Here is a 27,582-nt window from a genome sequence, read left to right as displayed (position 1 = left end):
TTTCTTTTTGAGATACCTCAAAGTGTACCGTGTTAGACTATTATTTAAAATTCATATGGAATTTAATCACAATAGAATTTTTTTGTACGGTGTAAACCCCGTTTTGATCGGTCAAACCGTTCAAAAGTTATAAAGAGTTTAAACTCTAATATATATAATTATATGTGTTTTAAAATTTTCAAAAAAGTATAATTTTTGAAAATTTGACCTATAGGTCATTGGATAATTGGCGAAGTCCTGAATCCAAATGCTCAAAAATTTATAACAGCCTCTTTTTACAACTTAAGAAAGTAATTCCTCAAAGATACATATTTCCGAGCGTCCGGAACCCAAAAATAGCGGGAGACTCCGAGAATTATCGATAGGGTCAAACGTTTCCTAGCTTTTTCTGCTCGTATTTCGCAGAAAATGACCAGGGGATGTGGTAGGAGTAATTAGTAGCATAACATTAAAAATTTGATATTTAGTATTAATTTGTTGTATTTATCACAAATTTGAGTTATATATACATTATAAATAAACTTAGCAGGTATTGAAAATGTCTCTCTATTAAAAGGCATAAATGCACACATCAGAATACATAGATATCCGTTCATTGAGATTTCATATGTTTAGAATTATTTACTTCTTGATAAGTATAAATTTTCAGATATATTTTCTTGATGTTGGTTTTTGAATTTTTTTGAATGTTTTTAAATTTAGTGTATTCTTTTCCTCACATGCTTCTATTTATGCTTGTTGAGTCAGTTATTTAAGCAATGTCATTTGTTATTAAAACAGTTTTTTCCTGTTAACAAAAAAAAACTTAGTTTTAATAAAAAAAAAATTAGAAAAACGGTAGACCCTGGGGGCCATCCCTGCAACTTCCCGCTAATTTCATACCTAGGTGCTGAAAATTGGACCAATGATGTTTTTGAGCTCTTCGAGCTCAAAAATACAAATTATGTATTATTTTGAGCTCTCTAAGCTTAAAGAGATAGCTTTTTTATACTTTTGAGCTCTTCGAGCTCAAAAGTCTGATAGAAGTTTCACAGAACAATATTTTTTGAATTTTCAAACCGCGATAACTTTTGAATGAATCAACTGATTTTCACGCAGTCGGCAGCATTCAAGGCAGTTTTTTCAGCCTCATCAAGGATTTTCAAGTTTGAATTGATAAAACAAGGAAATTCGGAATAATTCCGAAAAAACACTTTCTTGGGTTTTCTTTCGTTCACAATATCTCTTGAACGAATTGACCGATTTTAACCGGCTTGACAACAATCGACGTAATTTTTTTATGTTAATAGCTGATTAGTTTTTGAAATTGATCGATAGAGCCGTTTAAAAGTTATTCCAAAAAATGTCGGAGTTATGTTGAAAAAACACTTGTTTCCAAATATTTCGTCGAGAATATCTGTCGAACCAATCAACCGATTTTTACGTTCTTTGCAGCAATCGACGCAGTTTTTTAAGCTCTAAAAATTATTCTATCTCATCAAAAACGATCCGAAAAGAAATATCGAAGTTATGTGAAAAAAAACACTTTTTTTGGTTTTCTTTTGTTCACGATATCTCTAGAACGAATCAACCGATTTTGACCGGATTAGTGGCGATCGACTTGGTTTTTCAAGCTTAAGGGCGGATTAGTTTTAAAAGATGATCGATAAAGCCGTTTAAAAGTTATTCCAAAAAAACAACTTTCAAAAAAAATTTTTTTCTTAGTTTTTTTAAGATTTTTCAAAATTTCTCAAAATCTATCCGTCCGAATCGGTTCAACATCACAGGAAATCTAAGTTTGAGGGAACTCTTTAGAACGCCGTTTAGTAGGTTTGGATCGGTTCAGTGGTTCAAAAGTTATAAGCGAGTCACACACACACACACACATGCAGATATAGTGATAAAATCGCAGGGATAGTCGGGGAAGCTTCCTATGACCTTCAAACGTCGAGATCTGATGAAAACTTGATTTTTGCAAAACGAGGTGAAAACAATAACTTCCCGGTTTTTGAAAATCTTCGATTTTCTTAGCGTGAAGTTAAAAAAATGTCGTTCAAAAAATTGGCTCTTGGTTCTACATATTATTACAATCGATATATATTTTTAAGTTTTTATTTTTATTAGAATAGTCTTTCGATTAGTCTAAATTAATAGTTACAACTATATTTTGGTAACTGATTGTTTTACTGGTACACCAGTATTCATGTGTGTGTGTGTGTGTGTGCGTGTGTGTGTGTGTGTGTCTGTGTCTGTGTGACTATGTGACTCACTTATAACTTTTGAACGACTGAACCGATCGGAACGTACTAAACGGCGTTCTAAAGAGTTCCCTCAAACTTAGATTTCCTGAGAATTTGAACCGATTTGGACCGATAGATTTTGAGAAATTTTGAAAAATCTAAAAAAAAAATAAGATAAAAATCATTTTTGAAAGTGGTTTTTTTGGAATATATTTTAAACGGCTCTATCGATCAACTTCAAAAACTAATCCGCTCTCAAGCTTGAAAAACTACACCGATCGTCGCTAATCCGGTCAAAATCGGTTGATTCGTTCGAGAGATATCGTGAACGAAAGAAAACCGAAAAAAGTGTTTTTTTGACATAACTTCGTCATTTCTTCTCGGATCGTTTTTGATGATTCAGAATAATTTCAGAACTTAAAAAACTGCGTCGATCGCCGCCAAAAACGTGGAAATCGGTTGATTGGTTCGAGAGATATCCTCGATAAAATGTTTGGAAACAAGTGTTTTTTTAACATAACTCCGACATTTTTTGGAATAACTTTTAAACGGCTGCACTGATCGATTTTAAAAACTAATCAGCTATTAGCATGAAAAAATTACGTCGATCGCCGTCAAGCTGGTCAAAATTGGTCAATTCGTTCAACAAATATCATGAACGAAAGAAAACCAAAAAAAAAGTGTTTTTTTGGAATTACTCCAAATTTCCTAATTTTATCAATTCAAACTTGAAGATTTGTCATGGAACTAAAAAAATTGCGTCAAATACTGCCAACCACGTGAAAATCAGTTGATTCATTTAAAAGTTAGTGCGGTTTGAAAATTAAAAAAATATTGTTCTATGATACTTCTATCAGACTTTTAAGCTCGAAGAGCTCAAAACAACACATAAATTGTATTTTTGAGCTCAAAGAGCTCAAAAACGTCATTATTGCAGTTTTATGCACCTAGGTATGGAATTAGCGGGAAGTTGCACGGATGGCCTTCAGGGTCTACCGTTTTTCTAATTTTTTTTCATCAAGATGATTTTATAAAAACATTGTAGCGTCATGGTTCTTAAAAATTTACAAAATTTTCTTTATGATACATTGATTACTAAGAAGGTCAATTGGAATCGTATAATAAAACGAAAATGCAGACATTCGTATAAGAATGTATATATACAAATCCTACAGGCTTGTAAAAATTATCACATTATACTTCGTAATCAAATCTCTTTTTTTTTCGGGAAGCAAAAGAGTTTGTGAATCAAGAAATTTTATTTCAACAAGAAAAAATTTTTCTTGGTTCTAAAACTTTTTTGCACTATTCAAGAACATTCTTGAAAATTCAGAAAAATTTTTACAATGATTTCTTCTGTTTAATGGTATTTATCCTAAGTTGAATCGATTTCTGTATCAGTTCCGAAGTTGAAATCTTTAATTTTCGTAGCAGAAAATCAAAAAATCGATCTAAATAATTATTTTACAGTAGTTGATTGATTTAAACTATAAAATTGATTTTCCCACACAATAAAAAAAACAATATATTATATTTTGTGCTATAAAAAATGCACTATATTTTATGTAGGGAAAACTTGTTAGATTTTATAAAAAAAAAAAACTTAATTATCAAGTACAATATTTAATCATTTAATCAATTAATTAAAAATCTGTATCAGTCATAACTTTGGATTATAGCATTTGTAGTTTTCTTTTTTATTTTCAACAACTATGTTGCGAAATTATATGACTTATAATTAGAAATAATAGGAAAGAATGATACAGTTCATTAAAGCTAAATTACTTTTTTATCTATAATTACTCTGATTTATTTGGTCTATTTGTTTCGATCTTGTAATTCTGGATTGCTCAGCGTTTATTGACATTTGTTGATTTTCGTTGATAACTTTGCGATGAGATACAGTCTTATCAACAGAATGAAAGGAAAAATCTGATCCGTTTATATTTGAAAAAGATCCAGATGATTCTACTAAATCTATACTTTTAGGAGTTATATTTGAAATTTCGTCTGATCTGAAATACATTTGTAGCATTGAACGAATTGTTGAAATAATTGAAAGTATGTAACTAAATAATAAATAAATTTACCGAGAAGAATTTGAAAGTACTAATGCAGATGTACGTTTGATCGGGCGTTGACGATCCACACAATTATTATCAAGATCAAATTTTCTTTTAACTGGTCCCAAACAACTCGGTCTTAAGGCTATTGGACTTAAACTACGTCTCATAGCAAATGATTTTCGCGTAGGACTTGGAGAAAGATTATTTTTCCATTGAACAGTACTGAGTCCAGGTGAATAACATTGACGTTGTCCTAGACTAGATCTAGTAGGTGACGGTGAAGAACAAAAAGAAGTGTTATTTACAACTGGTAAATTTAAATTTAAAGGATCAACAAATTTTTTTATCATTTGCTTCTCAATATTTTGAAGTTGATGGCTGGATAAGTCTGAATCTTTAACAGACAATCCTTCAGCATCAAGAGTTAAATCCTCCCATGACTGAGAAATTTGCATTGCACTGTGGATTTCTTTTTCATGTGCAGCTTCTCTACCAGCAACATCAATACATTCTTCTTGTTTTAATTGGTTAACTCTTGGTGTCAGTCGTGGTATATTTACAGAACTCTGAAATAATTATGAACATTAGTAACATCGAGAATCAAATCAATTTACATTCTATTTTAATTTATCTTACACTTGTACTAAATCGTCGTGTCCTTGATATGTTAGGAAAAAGATTTAACGAAGAAGCAACATCTCTGCAAATTATAAATCAGTAATTAAACTATAATAAGCAATAGCGTATTAAAGAATATATGTTTTGCAATAATAGCATATTGAGATTCAAAAAAGTTGATTTAATAAAAATATATTATCGAAAAAAAAAAAAAAAAAAATTAACTCTTGATAGGATATAATTACTTATTACTGTACCATTGATACTAAATTTTATTTGAACCATATAGATAAAATATTATGCACTAATACTTATATAATTACATATATTGAATTAATGAAGACATTAAAAGGTCTTTTTTAGTTTTAGATTTAGTTTAGGATGTATATAAAAAATGCAACGGATTATAAAAATAATTATCAATCAACTATGGAAATTCTTATTAACTTGCAGCTGAATAGTTTATTTGAAATCACATTACTTCAAATATGACAGCAATTTAAAATAATTATGGCAATAAGTTTATCTCTTATTAGATGTTGATGATACTTTATTTTTCTTAAAATTATCATAAAACAAAAATATCAAATACTATATAAAATACCGTGGCACAGATGTTGTAGATGAACTAACTGACACAGTAGCACTAATTTCATGAATCATAGGAGCACTGCTAGATCGTTTAAGACTGATTATCGGGCAGTCAACTTCCATTGTTAAAGGAATTTTTTCCTGTTTTATTTTAAGTATTAGTTTAGAAACTGGATGATATAGTCAGGCACATCGGTATTTCGGTATTAGGTTAAGATTGATATGAACTAGATATCTTTGACATCCCGGTATTGAATGCATATATATTGTTAATGATAAAGTATACATTTTGTCACATATTTCACATCAATTTGTTTTCTTCCATCATTCTTTATAAGCTACCACTTGATGTAAATAATTGCTCAGTTTTTTACTATAGTTATCACCGTAACATTCCAAATTCCAATAAGTGATTGAACTTCAGTTTCCAGCATTTTAAATATGAAGTATGGCGATTGTTTATTATAAATGCGAAATAAAAATATATTTTTATTTAGTTTGACTTTTCTCACATCTAAAGATCGACTATTTTAAAAAGTATTCTAAGATAGATTGCTTAATATGCTTACTATTGGTACCTAGAATAATTGTGAAGCTAATCGTTGCTAGTTATTGAATGGCCTTTTTATCAGCTCAGAGCTCCGATACTCCAAAGCCGATGAGGCATAAGACTTGAGCATAAAAGATGAATGAATTTCATTGCCATAATTAAAAAATTATATAATTAAGCCCCGAGTCCATATCAAATTCACTTATTAACAAAACAATCGCAAGATAGTCAAAACTTAATAAATTTCGGAACTTAAAAACTTCATTAAACTATGATGAAAAATTATTGAAATCATCAAGTGAACTTAAAAGTAATGTATAAATTATTTTTGATCATAGAATGCAAAATTACAGAAGAATTAATACATTTTACAAATTTCTAGCATAAAAAATTTGGCGTGAATTCGGAATTTTTTTACGTATATAGTTATAGCTGAAATATTATATTATTGAATAAATTTTTAAAACACATACAATGAGTAATCTATTGTTAATTGTTTATCGTCAAAACTATTCAAAATATCTCTGTGGATTTTTTAGATTATTCTGAAGTTTCAGTAAAATATACTGTTTTAATATTACTGACGTTAAGCCAACTGACGTAAGTTAGTTTCAAGCAGTGTCCCCAACTCTTGAAAAAACTTTTCCCTAAAACTTTCAACTGTTATGCTTCCATCTAGTGGATGTTATTTTTATTTATTGAAAACTTTACTTACTGTAGTTTTTTCGCCCGGGAGTATTAAAATACTCGGTTTCAGCGCGGGAAAGGAATCATTTTAAATAAAAGAATTCTATTTAGACGTTATTTAATTTTGATCAAAATTATTTAGTTGGTTTCAATTTATTATTCAAGTTGACAAAATATTAAAAGCTTCAAAATATAAAATTGAGGTTTACAATGACGTGATCTTAGCAATCTAAACTCTCGGTGAGAAGTGTCGTTACATAGTTTTTCCGAAGAGCTTCAAACTCCGTTCTTCTCCCACCATAACTTCCACACATACTTCCACTCTAAGGAATACATAAGCACACACATTTTCTACTACATATAAATGATCCTTATATACTAACATGTATTTTCTCTATATCTATATATTTATTTCAGCCTATCGGCCTGAAAGTTAGACTTCACTAATATACACTTTTAGCAATACAGTCATTATGTTTATTTAACTATTTTTATTAATTTAACAGACCCTTTTAAAATCTATTTATAATAAAATTAACTTATAATTAACTTGAAATTAAATTACAATAAAATTATAATAAACTATAACATGAAAATATATATATTATATTGCTTATAATATGTTGGATTAATGTTTGAGTTTGACTAATTAATAACTTGAATTAAATATTATTTCTATTATTTTACAATCGGATTTTCTAATAAAATTATAAGTCAATTTAATTATTATCATGTACAAAAGAATAGACATTATCGTTTAATTATAAATTAAATAATAATTATTAATTATAAATTAAATACAAGATAATAATTATTAATTATTTTAACTTAATTTTGCTCAACTTCAATATTATATAAAGTTAGATTTTAATAGTAAATGTTATTTAACAATCTTATTTTTGTTTAGTTACATATGGTTTTTATTATTCTTTGTTACTTTTAGAACAAGGGTTTATTGAGTTTCACACGTGTCTTTTACGACTTTTCCTCATAGGGTTTTAAATTCCATGTGGCGAGAAATAGTCCTTGAATTACTCAAGTACCTTTTATGGGTTCTGAAAATTCGGTTACAATGTCCTCTTGTACCGAAATATGTTTTTCCCTTATTTTATTTTATTTTCTTTTGTAAATAAAACAGAGTTAACCAAAAGATGTTTATTACAACTGGTAAGAGTAAAAGCATGAAATAAATGATTTGAATATTTACTTCGAATATAAAATTTAACTGATTTTAATCATTTAATATTTACTAATTTGAATATTTCGTTTGAATTCACGCTCTCATAATAGATAGCGCTCTAATAACAGGTAGCGTCACCTGTTGGATGCACTAGGTGCATCACAAAACTACAGTTTATGTAAAAATAATTCCAGCGCACCCTGGCGGGTGTAGATGCAAGCTGTAAAATATCTATTTTTAACTGTAGTTTCCCATCTAATGAAGGATTACTATGCATTCTCGAATTATTTAGTCTGTGGCAGATCACTTTGCCCATCGAAAAAAAAGAAAAAAACACGAAGCCTAGATAGGCTTCGTGATTTTACGCATGCGCAGAAATATTCGCGTAACACTCTTGGAAACTATAATATAGCGCGCAAATTTTAAAGATTCAACCCGATGCATATAATTTTTTTAAATTTTCTGCAAAATTTTTCTGACCAGAAATTGAAAAAAAAAATAATGTCAAATTTATTATTAACATCAATACGAAATTAAATATTCAAATGAAAAAATTATTTGTTTTTAAGAAATTGCTATTTTTCAAATATTATCGTAATTTAAATTTTTTAATACAAAGTTTTGTACAAGTATGCAGTTTATAAAAATTAATTTAATAAAATTTCAATTACAATTCAAATTTCTTAAAATTTTGAATAATTTTTAATAATTATTAACTTTCAATTATTTTAGTAATCACTTTTTGACAGCTGATAGTAATTGAAAGATGAGATTTATATCGTAGAGAACACATTATAATTTTTTTTTTCAAGCTATCTCTTTTTTTTATCTTTATTTGTTATTTTTGATGGCAAAAATATCTGACTTACCGTACAATAATTTATTATCCTTCGTTTACAGCGCTGATGATCATCATTAGGATTATTAATATATATATATATATATATATATATATAGTATATATATATATATATATATATATATATATATACATACTAATACTTACACATCAAAATTATTAATTAATTAAGTATGGAAGAATTGTTGGAATAAAAATCTTAAGCCTAATTTAAATGAAAATTTATTTTGAATATATATATATATATATATATATATATATATATATATATATATATATATATATATATATAAAAAAAACAACAAGTTCATCTTTATTGACAAAGATGTACCTGTGCGTCCGAGCACGACTTCACCACTGTACTGCATTCACCTGCAATGTCAATTTTGCAGTGGCTTATTTGGGAAATCTCGGTTAAACCCAGCCAAGTACAGTCGGTCATCCACATAATGACCTCAAACCACACGAAAAAGAGATTTCAGACTAATTATTTTAATCAAATTTAAAAATTATTCATCAAATTGTTTCTATACTCTAAAACAAACATTTTAATAATTATTAATTATTCTCTTTTCCGTGCCTCAATCACACATACACTCAGATCTACATAAATAAATTGAATAATCATTGTAATTATCCCAACTGTGGTCTTCTGGAAGAACTTGAACTCTCTAATAGGACTACTAAGTGAATTTCTGAAATTCTAAAAAAATATTAATAGCTACGACTAATAATGAGGCTGTCCTGTGCTAATATTATTTTTGAATAAAATCTTTTTAGTTACTATACTTGCAAATCCCAGTTATATAATGTTTAACTTCATTTTAACTTATAATTATTTATGTCTAAAAAATATATTATTAAATAGTATCTTCAAAAATTTGATTACTACAGCTCAACCTCAATAAAAATATCTTAAAATTAGTTACCAATGTTTCATACTCATACTGATACCTCCAACTCTGCAAACTCAACTAAATTAATCGCAGCCCTGCACATTATACAATCCATCTCTCGGCCATCGACCCGTCTTGTTTGAAGCCATCCAATATTGCATTGCTCACAAGTTACTACATGTCCACACGGTTGGTATCTCATAATTGGACGCCTATCTTTACAAATGCAGCACATGAAGATTTCTTCCTCTTCTTCTTCGTCGTCGTTGTCGTCGTCTTCTTCTTCTTCTGATTGGTCCGTTGCTGCTAATTCCATTTCTAACCTTCCCAAATCATTGTTTATGGGTTCGTTGGCGAGTAAATTTTGATTTGAACGACGAACGATCTCATCCAAGGTTAAAGCTTAACATAAGATTTAATCGAAAAAATTTTTCTCTTTTATTAAATTAATCTACTAATTTATTGATTTCATACCTATCTCTGGGTTATTGTCTTCACGTCTCATTAACATAAACTGAGGTGATAAATTGATGCCAGCAACTGTCATATTTTTCAAAATTGGAGTTAATAATGTCCCGGTTTTTTTTAAGAAATCTTGACAGTTTTGAGATTCGCCGATATTTTGCCAGAGCTTATCAAGTGGCTTACATAACTTCTTTCCAGTGAAAATATTTTTAATTTTGTAAGGTAAAAGTACCCATTATTAGACAATGTCCTTATTTATGATTCACAGCTGAAATATACGGAAAAAAAAAAAAATCTCTGAATTGTACTTAAATATAAAATTTTTTATTAATACATATTTTACTAAGCTGCAAAAATAATCAACAAATTTTTGTTGTTTACTTATTAGATATTTTTTAAAAAAATTTCTAATTTCTGGTTCCATAATCCGGACTCAAATTCACAACTAAAAAGAAAGAATCCATGATGACCATAGAATTTTTCATTTTAACCGAATAACATTGTTTTTGTGATATCTACAAAAGTATTATACACCAATTAAAGCTAATGAATGTCAGATTTCGTCTATGCATGTATTTTTATGTTATTTTTTACGAAAATATTTTATTATCGGCTGTCTCAGAATATGTACAGTTATGTGCTTGAATGTCCGGACATATGAGACACTTTATTCGGTGTATCACGCAACACGGACACATGTTTTCTATCTATTGTCCCGGTTTGATGAGACAGTGGTTAGTTTCCGTAATTTTTATTAATATAAATTGATAATTAATAAAAAAACAGTGCACACATGTAGTGTAAAATATTATAAATGTACACAGCTTTAAATTATTATTTTTAAGTAAGTATATCGTATTAATTTAAATAAACTTATAAATCTAACCTAAAAATAATGCTAGAATATTGATTTTTCAAGCTAATTTTTTACATGTTTTATTTAAGTAAATAAAATAAAATTTTCAAAAATAATATTAATATTTATTTATATTAAATTTCAGATTATTATACAACGACTAATTATTAGAAAATTTTTCGTAAAAATGCCAAAAAAACAAACGGAGTCAAAGACCAAAAAGCATTTAAAATCGAAAATTAGAAATGTAATTATTTCTAATAACATTAATCACAATTTGAAAAAAAGAAAAATAAAAGAATGAATTATGATAAAAGTAATATTGAGAGAGCTTTAAAAGCCATCAAGGACACAGGACTCTCTATAAGAAAAGCTGCTGCTGCATATGGAATTCCAGTAGCTACATTGGGAAGGAAAAAATTGTGCGACCCTGAGAAAATGAAAAGAAGAACAGGCCCTGAAACAATTTTATCAAGTAAAGAAGAAGATGAGATTGTTAAGTGGGTGCTACATCGAGCAGAAATCGGAGCACCAATTACAAAGACTGATTTATTAGATTGCATTCAACAGTACGTCCAAGCTAATTCCAAAAAGACGCCCTTCACTGATGATCGACCTGGCCGCCACTGGTACGAAGCATTCAGAAAGCGACATCCTGAACTTTCAATTAGGAAACCTCAACAATTAAGCACTAGTAGAGCGGAAGTTAGTAAAGAAGAGTTGGAGGATTGGTTTGAAAACACCGAAAGATATTTAAAAAAAAAGAATTTGTTGAATATTTCTCCCAATAGACTCTATAATTGTGATGAAAGTAGTATACTTTTATGTCCCGATGCTGAAAGTGTGCTAGCTGGAAAAGGAACTCGAGCTGTATACACGATTGTAGATGGAGGTAAAGAGGCTTTAACAGTACTGTTCATGTATAGTGCTGAAGGTGTTCGTGCTCCTCCTATGATTACGTATTCGTACAAGAAAAATATACCGAAAAAGTTGTTGAGAATACTCCAACAGGCTGGGGTATTGGAATGTCAGATAATGGTTGGATGACAACGGAAACATTTTACGAATATATAACAAACGTGTTTTACCCATGGTTAGTCCAAGAAAATACACAGTTTCCTGTTATTCTTTACATGGACAATCACTCATCACACTTGAACTTACCGCTGGTAACTTTTTGTCGAGAAAAGCAGATTGAATTAATTATGTTACCTCCAAACTCCACTCATATTATGCAACCACTCGATACATCTTTTTTCCATCCTTTTAAGGAAACATGGAAAAAATCTGTTCCCAAATGGAAAAGTCAACAAAGAGTGACACATATTAAAAAAGAAGATTTTCCTCTGGCTCTCCAGTTTACTCTACAAAATATGAAAAATGCAGAGAAGGTAGTTAAAAGTGGTTTTCGAAGAACAGGACTATATCCATTTGATGCAAGTGCCGTGGATTATGATGTTTTAAACCAGGGTAAAAAATCGAAGCAAAGACTCGAAACTAATGACACAAAATATTCCGATGAGGCTATTGAAAAAGAACAGTTTTTACAACTTTTTGAGAAAAATTTACCAGAGGAGTTAGTTTCTGATTTTAAAGAAGCAGCAATTAATGGATCATGGACCGGTGATATAGAGAAAAAAGCTTTGTTTCATTACTGGTTTAGCATTTACAAAAAATCGACGGGTATTTAAAACGAACAATACCATAAATTTAATTTACAATTTTCAATTATATACTTATACATTTTTTTTACTATATTTACAATCGATATTTATAAGTAATTTGATCAAATTTAATAATTACAATTTATTTTAATACTTACAATTTATTTTTACACTTTATTTTAATATTTACAATTAATTTTTACAATTTTTTTTGTACAATTTATAATACTCGAGATCAAATTCTAAGTTAAATAAATTCAATTTTTTTTATTTATTTTTCTATTGCAAATATTAATCTTTTCTTTTTTTTTGTAGAAAAGTCGGATGAATAATTTGTTATTAATTATTTTTATCATAATTATATACATTTTTACAATAGGTGATACTCGAAGCAAAAGCCAGTAATAAAGAAAATAGAAATTCTAAATGACCGTAGTATTCGAGGTGATTTATGTACAGATATTGATTCAAGTATTAAAACAGGTATTGATTCCGGTGTTGATCTTTTTAAAACAAATGATCAAGAAGGTTTAACAGATGTTGAAGTACACACTAACTTAGTGAGCAATGATGAAGCAACGCAATCTGTTATTATTTTCAACAATAATTTTGAAACGTTGAATGGCGAACAAAATACGATTGGAAATGAATTTAATTATGAAGTTCTATACGAGCTTCCGGTCCAAATCGGTAATGAAGAACCAGTTCAAATAATTGATGAAGAATTGAATGATACCAATACAATAAAGACTCTGACTACTTGTAACGAAAACGTAACTGGTAGCTTTAATGAGACAATTGCTATTGATATCAGTAATGATCATTTACTCTCTCAGAATGATTCTAGCAATGTACAACTGATAGTTGAAAACCATTCTACTAACCAAAATCATCAGACAGGTATGTAAATTTTACATTGTGTTAGTTATAATTCAATTACAAAACTATAAATTTAAAAATTTTTCAGAACTTATGAAAGAGAATTTGGAAAATGTTTGTGAACGAAGTAGTGGACAAAGTTCTAGCAGAGAAGAAATTTCATCAGTTACTGTAGGAAAAGGTAAAGCAAAATTTTTTTTGAAAAATTATTCTTAATAAAATAAATAAGTTTTTGATAAAATTATTATAATTTCAAATTTTAGATAAAACACCACTAAAGGAGATCTTCACATTGCCGGTGAAATATTTACCTAAAAAAAAAGGGCTAGAATTGAAAAATTAGGTAAATCCAAACTACCTTCAGTAGGAACCTCTGATGAATGGTATAATCTACAATTAGAAAAAGAAAATTTAAAAAAAAAGCAAGAAGAAAAAAAACAGAATAAGAAAAATTACAAGAAGAAAAAATTATTAATGGAAAAAGTAAAAGAAATCCAGAAGAGAATAAAAGAAGAAAAATAAAGTTAAATTCAAATTTTTTGTGAGTTAATCGTTTAACTGATAAAAAATTGATAATTTGCTGTTAAACAAATGTTTTAATTACATATTTTGTAAAAAAAAAAATGATCTCATAGTAATAAAAACTAAATATAAAAATTGTTTTATTTATTTTTCAGCTGCCTCAAAAATAGGGACCTCTTAGATGAGACACTAGGGCCACATGTCTTGAAGCTGTCTCATAAAAGGGGTCATAAAGGTTGTTCCAAAAAATTGCATATTTTTATTTACTTTTGAGTAAATAAAGAGTATTAACATGAAATATTTATTAATTAATCATAAAATAATCGTATAATGCTCATAAAATTGTATTTTTCTCTGAAATACATTTTTAAATGGTAAAAATGTTCGACCTACTATGAAATGTGTCCCATAATGGGTACTTTTACCTTATCCACTCCAATTTATTTTTTGATGTTCTTGATAATGGTCAAAATGAAAATCACATTGCTCACTGCAGGACAATATTTTCTCTAAATTATAGAATACAAAGAAAATAAAAATATTAATTATTCAATATATTTTTTTTTGTTATTTTGTCAGAATTAAAAAAAGAAATGTTGAGCCTATACTTAAAAGTATAATGATCTGAAACTAAAATAGTCAATGATGATTAGAAAATGTCGGTATTATTTATAACTTTTCACCAATTAAAACACCTAGGAGAACTGTAATTTTCAACAAATTATTATGTCTGAATTATTACATTCAAAAATTTTAATTATTTATATTTTAATTAAATTTTCAAACAAAAAAAAAATCCATTTTCTTGTAATATTTGCATCTCAATAATAAACAATACTAGGGATATATTTTCATAAATCATAAAAGTCAGAGCATAATTGGCAGTTATATTGTGAGAATTACAAGCATTCGGACAAGCATCCGATTCAGCATTAGAACAAATCAGACGACTACAAAAGAAGCATTAGTAACATGTACACTGATAAAAAAATTAACTTGACTCAAGGCCAAAATCTTGAAACAAGAATACCATTTTGAAGAAAATGATTTTCTTAAGTCAAGAGAATAAATTCTTGAAAAAAGAAGACTTTCTTAGACCAAGAATAATTTCTTAACTCAAGAATTTATTCTCTTGACTCAAGAAAATCATTTTCTTCAAAATGGTATTCTTGGTTCAAGATTTTGGCTCTTGAATCGTTAATTTTTTTATCAGTGTATTTATGAAATCAATATAAAGCTAACTTTATCATTAGCCTACATTCATATCTTACTTATGTGACTTACATCTATAAAAAAATTAAGGTAATTATAAATTAAACCACATATTACCAATACCTTCATATAAGATCGATTTTATCAATGCTGAAAGTCTTATTAAATCTTTGATTTAAATAAAAAAAAAGCGTACACAGTAAAAAATTTTGCGTCATTGCGTCAAAAAGTTTTGTGTTAAAAATTTTTATGTTAAATATTTAACACTTTTATGTGTAAATTTAACATTTATTGTGTTAAATTAACACAAAAAAGTGTTAACTTTTAACATAAAAATTTTTGTACGCATTGACGCAAAATTTTTTACTGTGTAAAGTTAAAAATTTACATCAAACCAAGTGTTTCAAAAATAACATTGTTTGAAAATTTTCAAAATGTATTGACAATTATGTATTGACAGACGAGAATTTTTCACCAATACCATAATCGTATTTACTTTAATTATTTTAATAAGTAACAATAATTATTTTTTAAATTCACCATAAAAGAAGAAAATTAAAAAATTTGTAAGAAACATGAAAGAGAAATAATTGTAACAAAATAGCGTAGTTAATGAGCAAGTTGTAGAATTATGTTATCCTAATTATTTTATCCCATAATAAAATTGAGATGAAATGTATGTGAAACCAATCTATTCGTGATGTGATTGGTTGAAAAGAAATATTCTCATTCTGATTGGTTGAAAGTAAATATAATATACATAAACGACACATAAATATATTATGTCAACAAATATAAGGCGCGCGCAAATTAAATTCTAGTTTATATTATTTTCTATTGTAGATATGTACCGTGAGTGATCCCCTTCCCAGTCAGCATCCAAGTCAGAAAGATTTCAGTATGAAGTCTTTTAAAAAACTTCTTATAGAAGTCCTAATGTAACGTCTTAAGGAGCTCTTTTTTACGAGGTCAGAACTAAGAGCTCTTAATGAACTCATAAGTTTGGAGTCAATTTTCTGACATCTAACTGAGTCCCTTTTTTGGACTTCTTTTTGAGTTGCGTATAATGAGCTTATAGACATTATAAACAAAAACACAAATTTCTTTTTAATATAAAGCTGTCAAAATCTTATTCATTTTTCATTTATTACTTTCCTGATTGAGAAATTAAATTGAAAATGATTAAAAATAATTCGAATTAAATGATTTAAAACAATTTGAATAGATTAATATATAGATATACACTTGGCATAAGTTAACTCATTTCTCTTGATCCAGGTTAATTAAATTTTTCAAAAATTTTAAATTATATTATGAAGTAATAGGCAATAATGTTAAAATCTGGTTTGTAATCAAACTAATTTAGATAAAATAATAAAATTGGATTCTAATCTGAAAAAATTATGTGAACTTTCTACATTTAAGGAGTAAGGTAAAAGCCCCAATAGATGATCACGTACCAGTATATGATCACTCCATGTATTTGTATATCTATATTCATAAATATAGGTATAAAAATACATGGAGTGATCATATATTGGTACATGATCATCTATTGGGGCTTTTACCTTACTTTGCATGTATCAATTTTAAACATTTTATTCGAATTTAACGATATCTTATAACTATATACTTATTAATTATTGTTGAATTTTTAATATTCATTAATTTATCTATTAGATTTTATATTGTGAAAAGTAAACAAAATTTATATAGACTATTTAAAAAAATATTACAGGTAGACTTTTGAATATTTTTTAGTATATAAATATTCGTAAAAGTTACTTTTTCTCTATCGATACACACTATCAAATAGAATAAATAATATAGACAATGATCGCAACATTTCATCACTATATAAACTTAGCTTATAAGAATAATGAGATGTGTAACGACATATCGTTTGAACAGAGTAGAGGGTTAGGTATCGATCTAGCACGCGCGCGACCCGGGTTCGAATCTTAGTTACGGCAATTGCGATTTTCACTTTCTCTCTTTAAACCGACAATATTAGGTCTAACTAAAATAATAAACATTCGAAATCAGCATCGGTGCTTCATGAAACTCTGAATTATTTTTCATAATTTACTTTTATTATTATTATTATTATTATTATTATTAATAATATTATTTTTGTTGTGTTCTTATTATTGTTATCATTATAATAGCGTATAGAGATAAAAAATCATTCATTTGTGCGAGTTCAGAAAAAAGAGCTCTTTAAGAGCTCGTTTTGATGAGTTCTTAAAGTCTACAATAAGCGGCGCATTCGACCTCTTCAGAAGGTCTTAAAGACGTCTTTTAGACGTAGACTCTGACGTCCAAATCAGAAATCTGAGCTCATTCGGAATAATTTAATACGTCATTTTGCTATCTGGGTTACATCTCCGTAAGCGCTCGGTCATATAGGTCACGTGATATCAATATAGCGGCCACAAGTATAAAAAGAACGCGCAGATCGGTTCTCACATTTTTTCGCTTTTTGATTACTACTCTTTGTTCTATTAGTATTTTTTCTGGTTGCTCATATTAGCGGTTTACGGCAGTTCATTGCTTAAAAAATTTTAGGTTAATTAAGTACTACAGAGTAAACCAGATCCTATATTACACAGAAAGAAAGATTTCTTGACTGGACAACAAAATTCTTGGCTCAAGTAAATTTTCGGGTGTCCAAAGAAAGATCGAAGTTGTCTTGGCCGAAGTAAAAATTTTTCTTGAAATTCTATTCTTGGTGGAAGTAATTTTTTCTTATAATTCAAATTATCATAAATACTTGATAATATTAATAAATTTTTATATTTGATCAAGATTTTTAGATACTTTAGGGAAGCAGCGCCACCTACTTCAGCTGAGAAAAAAATTTTCTCACCTTGAGGAAATTTTTCTCTTCAATATTTGATACCCATTTTAGATTATTTTAGCGCGCAATTATACAAATTGAATGAAAAAAAATAATTCAATATTGCTTGATCTTCCCATTTGACATGTTAGTTAATAAAAATATTAATGAAAATTTACATCAAGATATTTAATTTTTTGGAGCAAGAGAGAAATTTTCTCAAAACAAGAAAATTTTCTTGACTTGAATAAATTGTCTTGGATCAAGATACGTATTTCTTGAAGCAAGGAATTAATTTTGTTGGAATAAGTGAAATTTCTTGTGTCAAAAAAAATTTTTTTTTCGCCCAAGAAAATAATTAGGAAGAAAAATATTTTCTTGGTTCAACTGAACCTTTCTTTCTGTGTAGGAATTAAAACAATAGTAATCGTAATATTAGAATTAATTTAGTCATATAGGTGTTAATTGAGCGTTACTCAAGTAATACTCACTCAATACGCGATATTAAGGATAAAAGTGGCAATGAGTTATATTTTTGGTTAATAAAATACGATTCAAGTTAATGGCATTGACGAAGTTAATTTATCCTACACCTGTTCGCCTCCTGAGAATACATATTAACGGTCATCTGAAGTCACTTCATCATGTTAACTGATACCAGGGTTCAGACCAGACTGACTGCAAGGATCCACCAAGGTCCCGTTCATTTGGACACCAATACCGAACAAACAGATTAGTCTAAGTGTTCGTATTAGTTTGGTAAGGCAAGTTCGGGTAGTTAAAAGTCTCTTAGCCACAGTTTTAACTCACGAAAACTGCAGCCTTAGATCAAATATGTAGCTGAACGTCCACCCAACGTAACAAAATACACTGTGCAATTTGAATAGTTTTAAACAAAAATAATTCGCTTACCGTTTCCCGTCTTTTAATTGTCTTCCATAGCGATATTGGTAATTATAAAAAATTCTGTCTGGTAAAGACTCAATCGAGCTTTATACAGGACGTTGGCGTCTTCGATTGTTTTTTCGAGGTTCACCACGATCAACCATTTCTTATAAATTAAACATTTTTTTTTTTTTTTATATTTTTTAATTAAACATCAATAAATTGACAAACGCTGTTGTATGTAACTATTCAACGGAAAAAGAATGTTTTTACTCTCAGAGCACAAGACAGACTGAGTGAGCGCTCTCAGACTGACTGACTGTGGATCGTAAACACAATGCTCCTCCGACTTGGTTACAAGTTGTACATTTCCGTATCTCTACTTCGTGTGTCATAGAACAAAACATTCGTGCGTAGACTGATAAAAAATTTAACTTGACTCCAGAGCAAAAATCTTGTACCAAGAACACTGATTTAAAGAAAATGAATTTCTTGAGTGAAGAGGAAAAATTCTTGAGTGAAGATATAGTTCTTGGTTAAAAAAAATATATCTTGACTCAAGAATTTTTCCTCTTGGCTCAAAAAATTCATTTTCTTCAAATCAGTGTTCTTGGTTCAAGATTTTTGCTCTTGAGCCAAGTTAAATTTTTTATCAGTGTTAGAGTATATTTATGTTGGTGTGATCTTACGAATTCTCATATTATGCGTTGATTTACATTGCTTGTTTAAAAATATGGAAGCACGTATTACTAAAGCTTATAGCTAAATAACAATTTGATTAATTAATTTTTTCGCGGGTTTTATTTTTTTAATTTTAAGAAATAATATGAAATTTCTTAAATCTAATGTAAATCGTAGAATAATTTTAATGAAAAATGATAATTATTTATCGAGGTCTAAAAAAAAAAAAAAAAAAAAACAAAAAAAAACCAGTTGATCAGGAAGCTCGTATGTTTAGAACACAACAGAGACTGAGTAAGAGCTCTCAAACTGACTGACTGTGGATTACAAAAGTTTCAATAAAAACAGAAAATATGTATTTCAAACAAAAGGCGTGGTTGATAATTAAATATTGTAGAATTATTTACATTAGTTCATATTATCAACCCGTATGATACGAGTGATTGTCTTTTGAATTAAATTTTTCCACGCACTATTTTTATTTAATCCTGATAGATACTATAACTGACAGGTTCGTTTTTAACAATGTAAAACTTGTGCCGGACCATTAAAAAAAAAAAAAAAAAAAATAAAATAAAAACGAAAAAAAATGCTATCTACAGTCTTAATAAGAACAGCAAAAAATTCTTCGTGTATTTTGAGGAATTGTAAATGTAAATTCAATAACATGAAATAAATTCTCATACATTGAAAGTTTTTTTTTCAAATTTATCTATTTTTGTATATTATATTGTCTAATTTGATTTTATATTGTGGCGGTCATGTGACCGCTGAAATTAAAATTATTTAAAAATTAGTAAAAATTTAGTTAAAATTAAAATTATTTTGTTAGACATTTAGGCTACAGTTAAGATTTGAAATTGTAAAATGAAGTAAATTCAATAGAATAATTTAGTTGTAAACTTTCAGTGGTAATAGGATTAAGTTGTAAATATTTGTACATTTTAAGATCCGGAGCCTTTTCTCTCCGGCTTGTGGGTTTTTCCCATGAGTTTTTTCCCAACAACTTTCCTCAAACCTTTCCTGTTTATTACTCTTTTTTCTATGTGCAATAAACCCAAGCGATAGAGGACCCGAGGTCAGCATGGCCAGCTGTACTCTCCAGCCCGCTGATGTCACGAAGGCTTATTGCCCCTTTGCACTTTTCTCACACTTTTCTATTTCCCGAAGATTTCCTTCGTGTCCCTTCGCAAATCTTCGGGGCCTTCTACCCCACTACTACCCTTTAAACTTCGACTCTGATACCCAAAGTGCAGTAGTGGACACCATTATTCCGACCTAACTCCCCGTCCTGAGTGCACGTGGCTCCGGGTGATATATTTCTGTCGTGAATCGTTACAATATACATAGTAAATTAACCTCACGTTTACTTATTAACAGAACCTATCACCGTACCCATTAAAAATCCTAAAATATGAATATTATTTTGTTATTAAGTGTATTTACTAATGTATATTTTTCATTATAAACAAAATGTAAAAAAAAAACTTTGCAATTTGAATAGTTTTAGACAAAATAATTCGCTTACCGTTTCCCGTCTTTTAAATGTCTTCCATATCGGTATCGGTAATTATGAAAAATCCTGTCTGGTAAAGACTCAATCGAGCTTTGTGCAGGACGTCGGCGTCTTCGATTATTTTCTGGAGGTTCACCACGATCAACCATTTCTCATTAATTAAACGTTTTTTTTTAATATTCTTTAATTAAATATCAATAAATTGACAAACGCTGTTGCATATAAGTATTCAACGAAAAAGAATGTTTTTACTCTCAGAGCACAAGACAGACTGAGTAAGCGCTCTCAGACTGACTGACTGTGGATCATAAACACAATGCCCCGCCGACTTGGTTACAAGTCGTACACTTCCGTATCCCTACTTCGTGTGTAATAGAACAAAGAATAAAACATCCGTGCTTATGAGTATATTTATATTTGTGTGAGCTTTTGAATTCTTATATTATGCGTTGATTTATGTCGCCAGTTTGAATATATGGAAGTAAGTATTACTGAAGCTCATAGCTAGATAACAACTTGAATAATTAATTTTTTCGCGAGTTTTATTTTTATCTTTTCAATTCTAAGTATTCAGTATTTCTGTTATCCTATATGTATTTTAATATAAATTAATATGAAATTTGTTAAATTTAAAGTAAATCTGAAAATAATTTTAATAGTAAATGATAATTATCTTCCAAGGTCTCAAGAAAAAAGTAATGACTATAGTTGATCAGAAAATTACAAAAAAAATAATTGCAGTGAAACCGCGTGGTTGATAGTCAGATTGTAAAATTATTTTATGTTAGTCTATAATGTAAATCTAGGTATGTAAATCGAGTGATTGTTTATCTTATTCAATTATTTTTATGCAGTGTTTTAAATTTTAGCACAAAGACTTTTTATATATCATTTAACTGTAATATGAATATTTTATTTATATTACAGCTGTTTTATGAAAGTTATTACTTTAAAAGAAATTTTATTTACTGTCTTCTTATTTCTTTAATATCGATCAAAATGTAATAATTATATTTTCCCTATCTAAACTAATAATCGAGCTATCAAGGTCGTTGCAAGAAATTGTCTGTTTTCATCAAGTTCAGCCCGATCGTCCATTTTTTATAAGTCAAACGTTTAGTAGCTCGGGTATGTATATTCGCTCTGAGTGAAGCCATGGTAGGGGAAATGAAATCGACTGAAGCGTTCGCAGTGGTTACTTTCGGAGTTACGGGAGGCTATTATTCCTAAAATTATAAGCAAGTACACGTGGAAGTATTTATTTTGTTTTAATTTTAATAAATTAAAAAAAAATGAGACACCAGAGTTGTTGTGTCTTAAAAAATACCAGCAGAAATATTTACTGCATTCTTTTTTATTTTTTATCATTATACGTACTTGTTGTTGATTCGTTTAACTAAAAAACAAAACTGCAATTATTACACTGATAAAAGGATTTATTAACTATTAATAATTTAATTTATTTGAAGACAATTATTTAGATTAGATTAGATTAGATTAGATTTATTCATTTATACCAAGGCCTAATTGGCCGAATGGCAAATTTATACATATATATGTTAAAACTACATAAAATACAATATTAACTAAAAAGATGATGAAAAATAATACACAGATTAAGTAAAAAATCAGACACAGAATATATAAATAAATATTAGAATTATAATACACGATTTAACTTATTCATCAAGTAATAAAATACATGATTTATAATACATGATTTAACCAATTTACTAAATAACAGTTTACATGAGAGTTCTGAACAATATTAAATATCTAGTTTAAATAAATAGTCATAGATTTTATTTTTGAAAATATCTAAGTTTGAGGAATCAGTAATATCAGATGGTAGCTCCTCCCATAATCGTATAACAGTAATTACAAAAGAGTTTTCATATTGTGTTGTTGTATAATTAGGCAATTTAAAATTTAAATTATTTTTCTTAGCCGCCAATCTTTCTGAGCGCCTTACATCATCATTATCAATGAACAGTTCTCGTAAATAATTTGGTTCACCAGTCACTAAAAGCTTATAAAAATAACATGCTGCAAAGTAAATGCGACGACTTTTAATAGACAGCCAACCAAGTTCACGTCTGTACGGGGTAATATGTTCAGCACGTTTTAAGCCATAAATAAAGCGAACAGCTGAATTTAAAGCACGCTGTAGCTTGCAATCATTATCATAAAACTTTAATAAATATTTTTTAACATTCAATAAATATTTATTTGGTAGGAAAGTACATTTATTAATAGTTAATAACTATTTATTAATAGTTAACGAATATTTATTAACAGTTAATAAATATTTTGTTGAGTGAATTTATTTTGCTTGTAATATCATATGATATGAAGATTTCTTATAAACAAAAATCATTTTTATAAATTATTTGTATTAATTATATTACATTATAATAACGTTTATTGTAAAATACCGAATTCTATCATAGCTCATAATTATCTTTTGTATTTATAAATATTAAAAAGGTTAATTTATTTAGTGAATTGAATTATTATCATGTATTCCAGCTATAGGATTATAAAAAGTGTCAAAAGAAAATGCTATTTTTGCTTTTGATTTTAAATAAATATTTGCTAACAGTTAAAAAATATTCATTAACAAACAAATCCTTCTATCGGTGTATAAAATTGTCACATATTTTTTATAACTTTTTTTTTACAATTATTTATAAAATTTATTTATTTTTATGTTTCTTGCTATTGACATACGTATAAAAACATACTCTGACAGCCTCCCGTAGTTCATATTTTGACTGGCGCTGCAGTCACACTCATAGCGAATAGTTTTCTGTAACTCTTCAATGTACTGCGCATGAACGAAAATTCTCTTTTTAGAGTAGCTCCTCCCTTTACATAGTTGTTTAACCAGTAGATCGGTGGCCTCATCACTACTACTTATATACCCTTTCTTTAGAGATGTGTAATCGTGAATATACATTCTTCCACTTCCACTCCACTGATTCTTCTTTGACTCGTTTAAAACCAAAGCTGAAGCTGAACGCCAGTGTGAGTTCGTCAGCCGTACGTTTGCTAACTACACATATGATGAAATTAGTCAGGACTACATCGTTTGATTTTCATTCTTATTGTTAATTAAAAATAAAATTTTTGCGTTGTTATTCATAAATTAGTGATGAATAAAAAAATATTTTATCGAAGTAACAAACCAATATTAAAAATTCCCGAAAAGATTATCGATGGCTTCGGGTACAGTTGTTATAAAACGTACGAAAATGTAAGGTATGTTGGAAAATTTCGTTAAAATGAAAAATCATATTTTTCATTCAATAAGTTTAATAAATTAAGTAAATAGCGATTTAATGCAAATCTTAAATTATCTACTTGTATAATATTATCTTTTTATATTGTGCAGAAAGACGAACAAGTATTACTTTTTGTTTATAATTTAACACGTTGAATTTATTATGCCTTTTTTTTTTTTTTTTCATCGCGCGTGATATTTCTTGTATGACGCTCTGTGAGAAACATTGAAAAATGTTTTTGCCTTGTGATGAATATTTTAGTATTTATAAATTTTTTTTTAAATTTTACTCGATACGTTTTTCAGGAAAAAAGTTGTGTATGTTTATATACACACAGGCATATACTTTTCAGTATTTTTTTAAATTTATTTTTATATTTTTTTGTTAACTACAAGTAGATCATGGTCATTCTTTGTCTTAATAGGTCAAGAATAAAAATCAGAAGAACAATTCTTATTTTCATCTTATTAACAAGCCCAATTGTCTTTGAAAATAATTTGCAAATAAATTGTGTTGAACAATTTATGCAATATTAAAGTTTGATATTGCTTCGTTTAATTGTAATTAACACATTTTGATTGGAACTCACACCGCATTGTCCCAATTTAGTCGGCCATATGTTTTATTTTTTAGTAAACACAATTCTCACAATGCAACCGACCCAACGTATGCATGCGTATCGACTTATATGTAGTTTGCATAACTGCGTATGACATGTCAATTTTACCTAACTTTTGTAAAACTTATTATGAAATAACATAGGTTGACTTATTTATAAATTTTTCAGCATTAAAAGGATGTTTATTTATCCTGAAAAAATTTGGGGTACTCAATGACGCGCGCCAAGTACGATAAAAAATTTTTTTTTTTATTTTTTAATTTTCAACAAATTTTTTTTCAATTTTTTCAACATTATGACGGTTTCTTGGTATTTTTGTATTTCACATGTTTTTGTAGAGAATGAAAATTATTAAAACGAGCCTAAGTTTTTTGTAAAGTGCAAATGTTATTGAGATGAGTTTTATGAACGTGGACTTGGCGCAATTTTTTACAGTGAAACTGTTTTTGTTCGGATTTCAGTATTTTTTGTAATTATAATAAAAATTGACAATTTTAATTTAATACATTTCCGGTGGCAAACTATCCCCTTTAAGCTATAGTTCATGTAAAAGTTATTCTTGCGCCGCCTGGCGTGTGTAATTGCAAGCTGTCAAATATCTTTTTTTCACTATAGTTTCCCATCTATTATAAGATTAGCATGCATCCTTATATTATTTAGTCTCTGGCCGTCCGCTTTTTACATAAGAAAAAAGTTAAAATCTAAAAATCAGGGTCACTATAGTTTGTGCTGATTATTTTTAATAATTTTAAATAGAAATTATAAAGATAATTGATAATAATCAAGTAATACGCGTAATAAAAAGCATGAACTACTATTATAAAATATCATATAGAAAAAAAATCAAAATAAATTTGAAAAAAAATTTGTAACCTCAAAAAACCGTTCTGCTTACGGTATATACACACTCGGTAGTCTGGCTTGAGAACGGAACTTGGCGCCAGACTCTATCGAGTCTGTTGATTTTTTCATTTTTCTATTTTATATCTTTTTGTAAAGAAAAAAAAAAATTTTTTTTTCCTTAATAGTCTTATGAACGTGGACTTGGCGCGATTTTTTTTACAGTGAAACTGTTTTTGTTCGGATTATAATTACTATTATTGTTGTTGTTATTATGATTACCAGAATTATTTATTGTTATTATGATATTGTTGTTAGTAAATGACACAATGTATCGAACGCATAGTTATGTTACATATTATCAAGAGATTAAGATTATTTAAAACCCGCTGAATTGAATGACAGTGCCATCTACAGGCAACAACCATGAGATTTGTTATGTCCTTCTCTTGGTGGACAACGATGGAAATCTTGATTTAAATTTAAAGTTACCGACGTGGTCTTTGATTCGCCCGGGAATATTGAAACCCGAGTCGAAATTTAAAGCGTATCTCAAGCGTCTCAGGCGTTTAAAACGTATCTCAGGCGTCTCAGGCGTTTAAAGCGTATCTCAGGCGTCTCAGGCGTTTAAAACGTATCTCAGGCGCCTCAGGCGGTTAAAACGTATCTCAAGCGTCTCAGGCGTTTAAAACGTTTCTCAGGCGTCTCAGGCGATGAAAGCACGTTTAAAACGTCTCAAGCGTTAAGAGCGTGTTTGAGGGGCACACCGAATGTGAAATTAAAAAAAATCTATTTTTTTTTTGTTTCATATTTCGATAGGTTATTTTTTTCCGTGTTATTTTTACAAATTCTGTAAGAATTACACTTCTAAGAATTTTAAATTACATTTGAAACTATGTAAAACTTGACATTCAAAATTGAATTCATAAAAAAGTTTTTTCAACCTATAATTTTTTCAGTTTTATTTTCGAAGCGACGCTATTTACTACAGAAACTGTAATTTTCTATTTTTATTTGTTTTTGTACTGTCACCGCTTGTAATCTGTCGGTTGCGAGTGAGAGACTTGAAGTTGCATTACCTGTTTAGTTAGCCCAACCAAGACGATTTGAAGTCTATGTAAATGCCTGTAGGGAGAAACTAATCACAGATCAGTTTCTTCCCTAGGGAAGCAAAGATAAAACTTTAAAAACCTTTGAAAATAACATACTAAAATTTTTAATCGATATCTCAAATAGTTTTCAAGTTACAGCCACTTGAAAAGTAGCCACTCGGCAGTTAGAATGAGATCATTTTATCTTTAAACGCGTTTTTCCCGAAACAGCATTTTTCGAATTTGCTGCAGCGATTACTCGGAGATTAATGATCCAATCTCTATCAAATTTTTTTCTGCAAGTTTTGTATATAGTTCTCCATACAATGATCTATCAATTTTTTGATCTGATCAAAAATCGAATTTTGGCAGGCCAAAAACGACCAAAATTTGAGGTAAAATTCAACTTTTTTTTTTTTTAAACGCCGCCATTTTCTCAATTTTTGTCATTTTTTTTCGGCCGTAGGTCATTGTACGGAAAATATTTTCTAGTTCAACGAGAAGGGTGCCAGAAAAGTTTGACTCTGAACTAAGTCACGACTAATAAATGTGTTCGAAATCAA

General features: G+C 28.6%; 3 protein-coding genes and 1 long non-coding RNA gene across 7 annotated transcripts; 1 reads left to right on the top strand and 3 right to left on the bottom strand.

The window, feature by feature from the left end:
* Positions 1-462: 462 nt before the first annotated feature.
* LOC123273014 (P2R1A-PPP2R2A-interacting phosphatase regulator 1) lies at positions 463-6,351 on the bottom strand. Of its 4 annotated transcripts, XM_044740092.1 has the most exons (6): positions 6,064-6,351; positions 5,508-5,912; positions 4,922-4,985; positions 4,310-4,851; positions 4,023-4,234; positions 3,449-3,951 (listed from the first exon to the last, which is right to left on the bottom strand). In XM_044740092.1, exons 2-6 carry the CDS (start codon positions 5,615-5,617, stop codon positions 3,923-3,925), a joined length of 957 nt encoding a protein of 318 aa, XP_044596027.1. In that variant the 5' UTR covers positions 5,618-5,912; positions 6,064-6,351; the 3' UTR covers positions 3,449-3,922. The 4 variants fall into 4 exon arrangements, with proteins under 4 accessions (XP_044596028.1, XP_044596029.1, XP_044596027.1 ...); XM_044740093.1 differs by lacking the exon at positions 3,449-3,951 and adding an exon at positions 463-787 and having other exon boundaries at positions 5,508-6,350; XM_044740094.1 differs by lacking the exon at positions 3,449-3,951 and adding an exon at positions 463-787 and having other exon boundaries at positions 4,005-4,234; positions 5,508-6,349.
* Positions 6,352-9,076: 2,725 nt separating this feature from the next.
* Positions 9,077-10,344, bottom strand: LOC123273016 (E3 ubiquitin-protein ligase XIAP-like). Its single transcript, XM_044740096.1, has 2 exons — positions 10,141-10,344; positions 9,077-10,068 (listed from the first exon to the last, which is right to left on the bottom strand). The coding sequence occupies exons 1-2, from the start codon at positions 10,211-10,213 to the stop codon at positions 9,713-9,715; spliced, it is 429 nt and encodes a 142-aa protein (XP_044596031.1). The 5' UTR covers positions 10,214-10,344; the 3' UTR covers positions 9,077-9,712.
* A 1,686-nt stretch (positions 10,345-12,030) lies between these two features.
* Positions 12,031-13,958, top strand: LOC123273337. Its single transcript, XM_044740742.1, has 4 exons — positions 12,031-12,588; positions 13,044-13,551; positions 13,619-13,711; positions 13,794-13,958. Exons 1-4 carry the CDS (start codon positions 12,031-12,033, stop codon positions 13,871-13,873), a joined length of 1,239 nt encoding a protein of 412 aa, XP_044596677.1. The 3' UTR covers positions 13,874-13,958.
* Positions 13,959-22,320: 8,362 nt separating this feature from the next.
* LOC123273020 lies at positions 22,321-22,653 on the bottom strand. The gene is made up of 2 exons (XR_006511221.1): positions 22,563-22,653; positions 22,321-22,411 (listed from the first exon to the last, which is right to left on the bottom strand). It is a non-coding gene; the product is annotated as an uncharacterized LOC123273020 (long non-coding RNA).
* Between the last annotated feature and the right edge of the window lie 4,929 nt (positions 22,654-27,582).

This window comes from Cotesia glomerata, linkage group LG10 (assembly GCF_020080835.1).
Source record: "Cotesia glomerata isolate CgM1 linkage group LG10, MPM_Cglom_v2.3, whole genome shotgun sequence".
Classification (NCBI taxonomy): Eukaryota; Metazoa; Arthropoda; class Insecta; order Hymenoptera; family Braconidae; genus Cotesia; species Cotesia glomerata.
The sequence above is the reverse complement of the archived record's forward strand: the minus strand, read 5'-3'. Positions and strand labels throughout refer to the sequence as shown.

Coding starts and splice junctions, on each gene's coding strand:
- LOC123273016 (XM_044740096.1), bottom strand. CDS start 10,213: ATGACAGTTGCTGGCATCAATTTATCACCTCAGTTTATGTTAATGAGA. Junction 10,069..10,140: donor AGACAATAACCCAGAGATAG/GTATGAAATCAA, acceptor TCTTATGTTAAG/CTTTAACCTTGGATGAGATC.
- LOC123273014 (XM_044740091.1), bottom strand. CDS start 5,617: ATGGAAGTTGACTGCCCGATAATCAGTCTTAAACGATCTAGCAGTGCT. Junction 4,235..4,309: donor GTACTTTCAAATTCTTCTCG/GTAAATTTATTT, acceptor AATGTATTTCAG/ATCAGACGAAATTTCAAATA. Junction 3,952..4,022: donor AATAGACCAAATAAATCAGA/GTAATTATAGAT, acceptor TTCTAATTATAA/GTCATATAATTTCGCAACAT.
- LOC123273337 (XM_044740742.1), top strand. CDS start 12,031: ATGACAACGGAAACATTTTACGAATATATAACAAACGTGTTTTACCCA. Junction 12,589..13,043: donor TTTCTGATTTTAAAGAAGCA/GCAATTAATGGA, acceptor TGATACTCGAAG/CAAAAGCCAGTAATAAAGAA. Junction 13,552..13,618: donor TAACCAAAATCATCAGACAG/GTATGTAAATTT, acceptor AAAATTTTTCAG/AACTTATGAAAGAGAATTTG.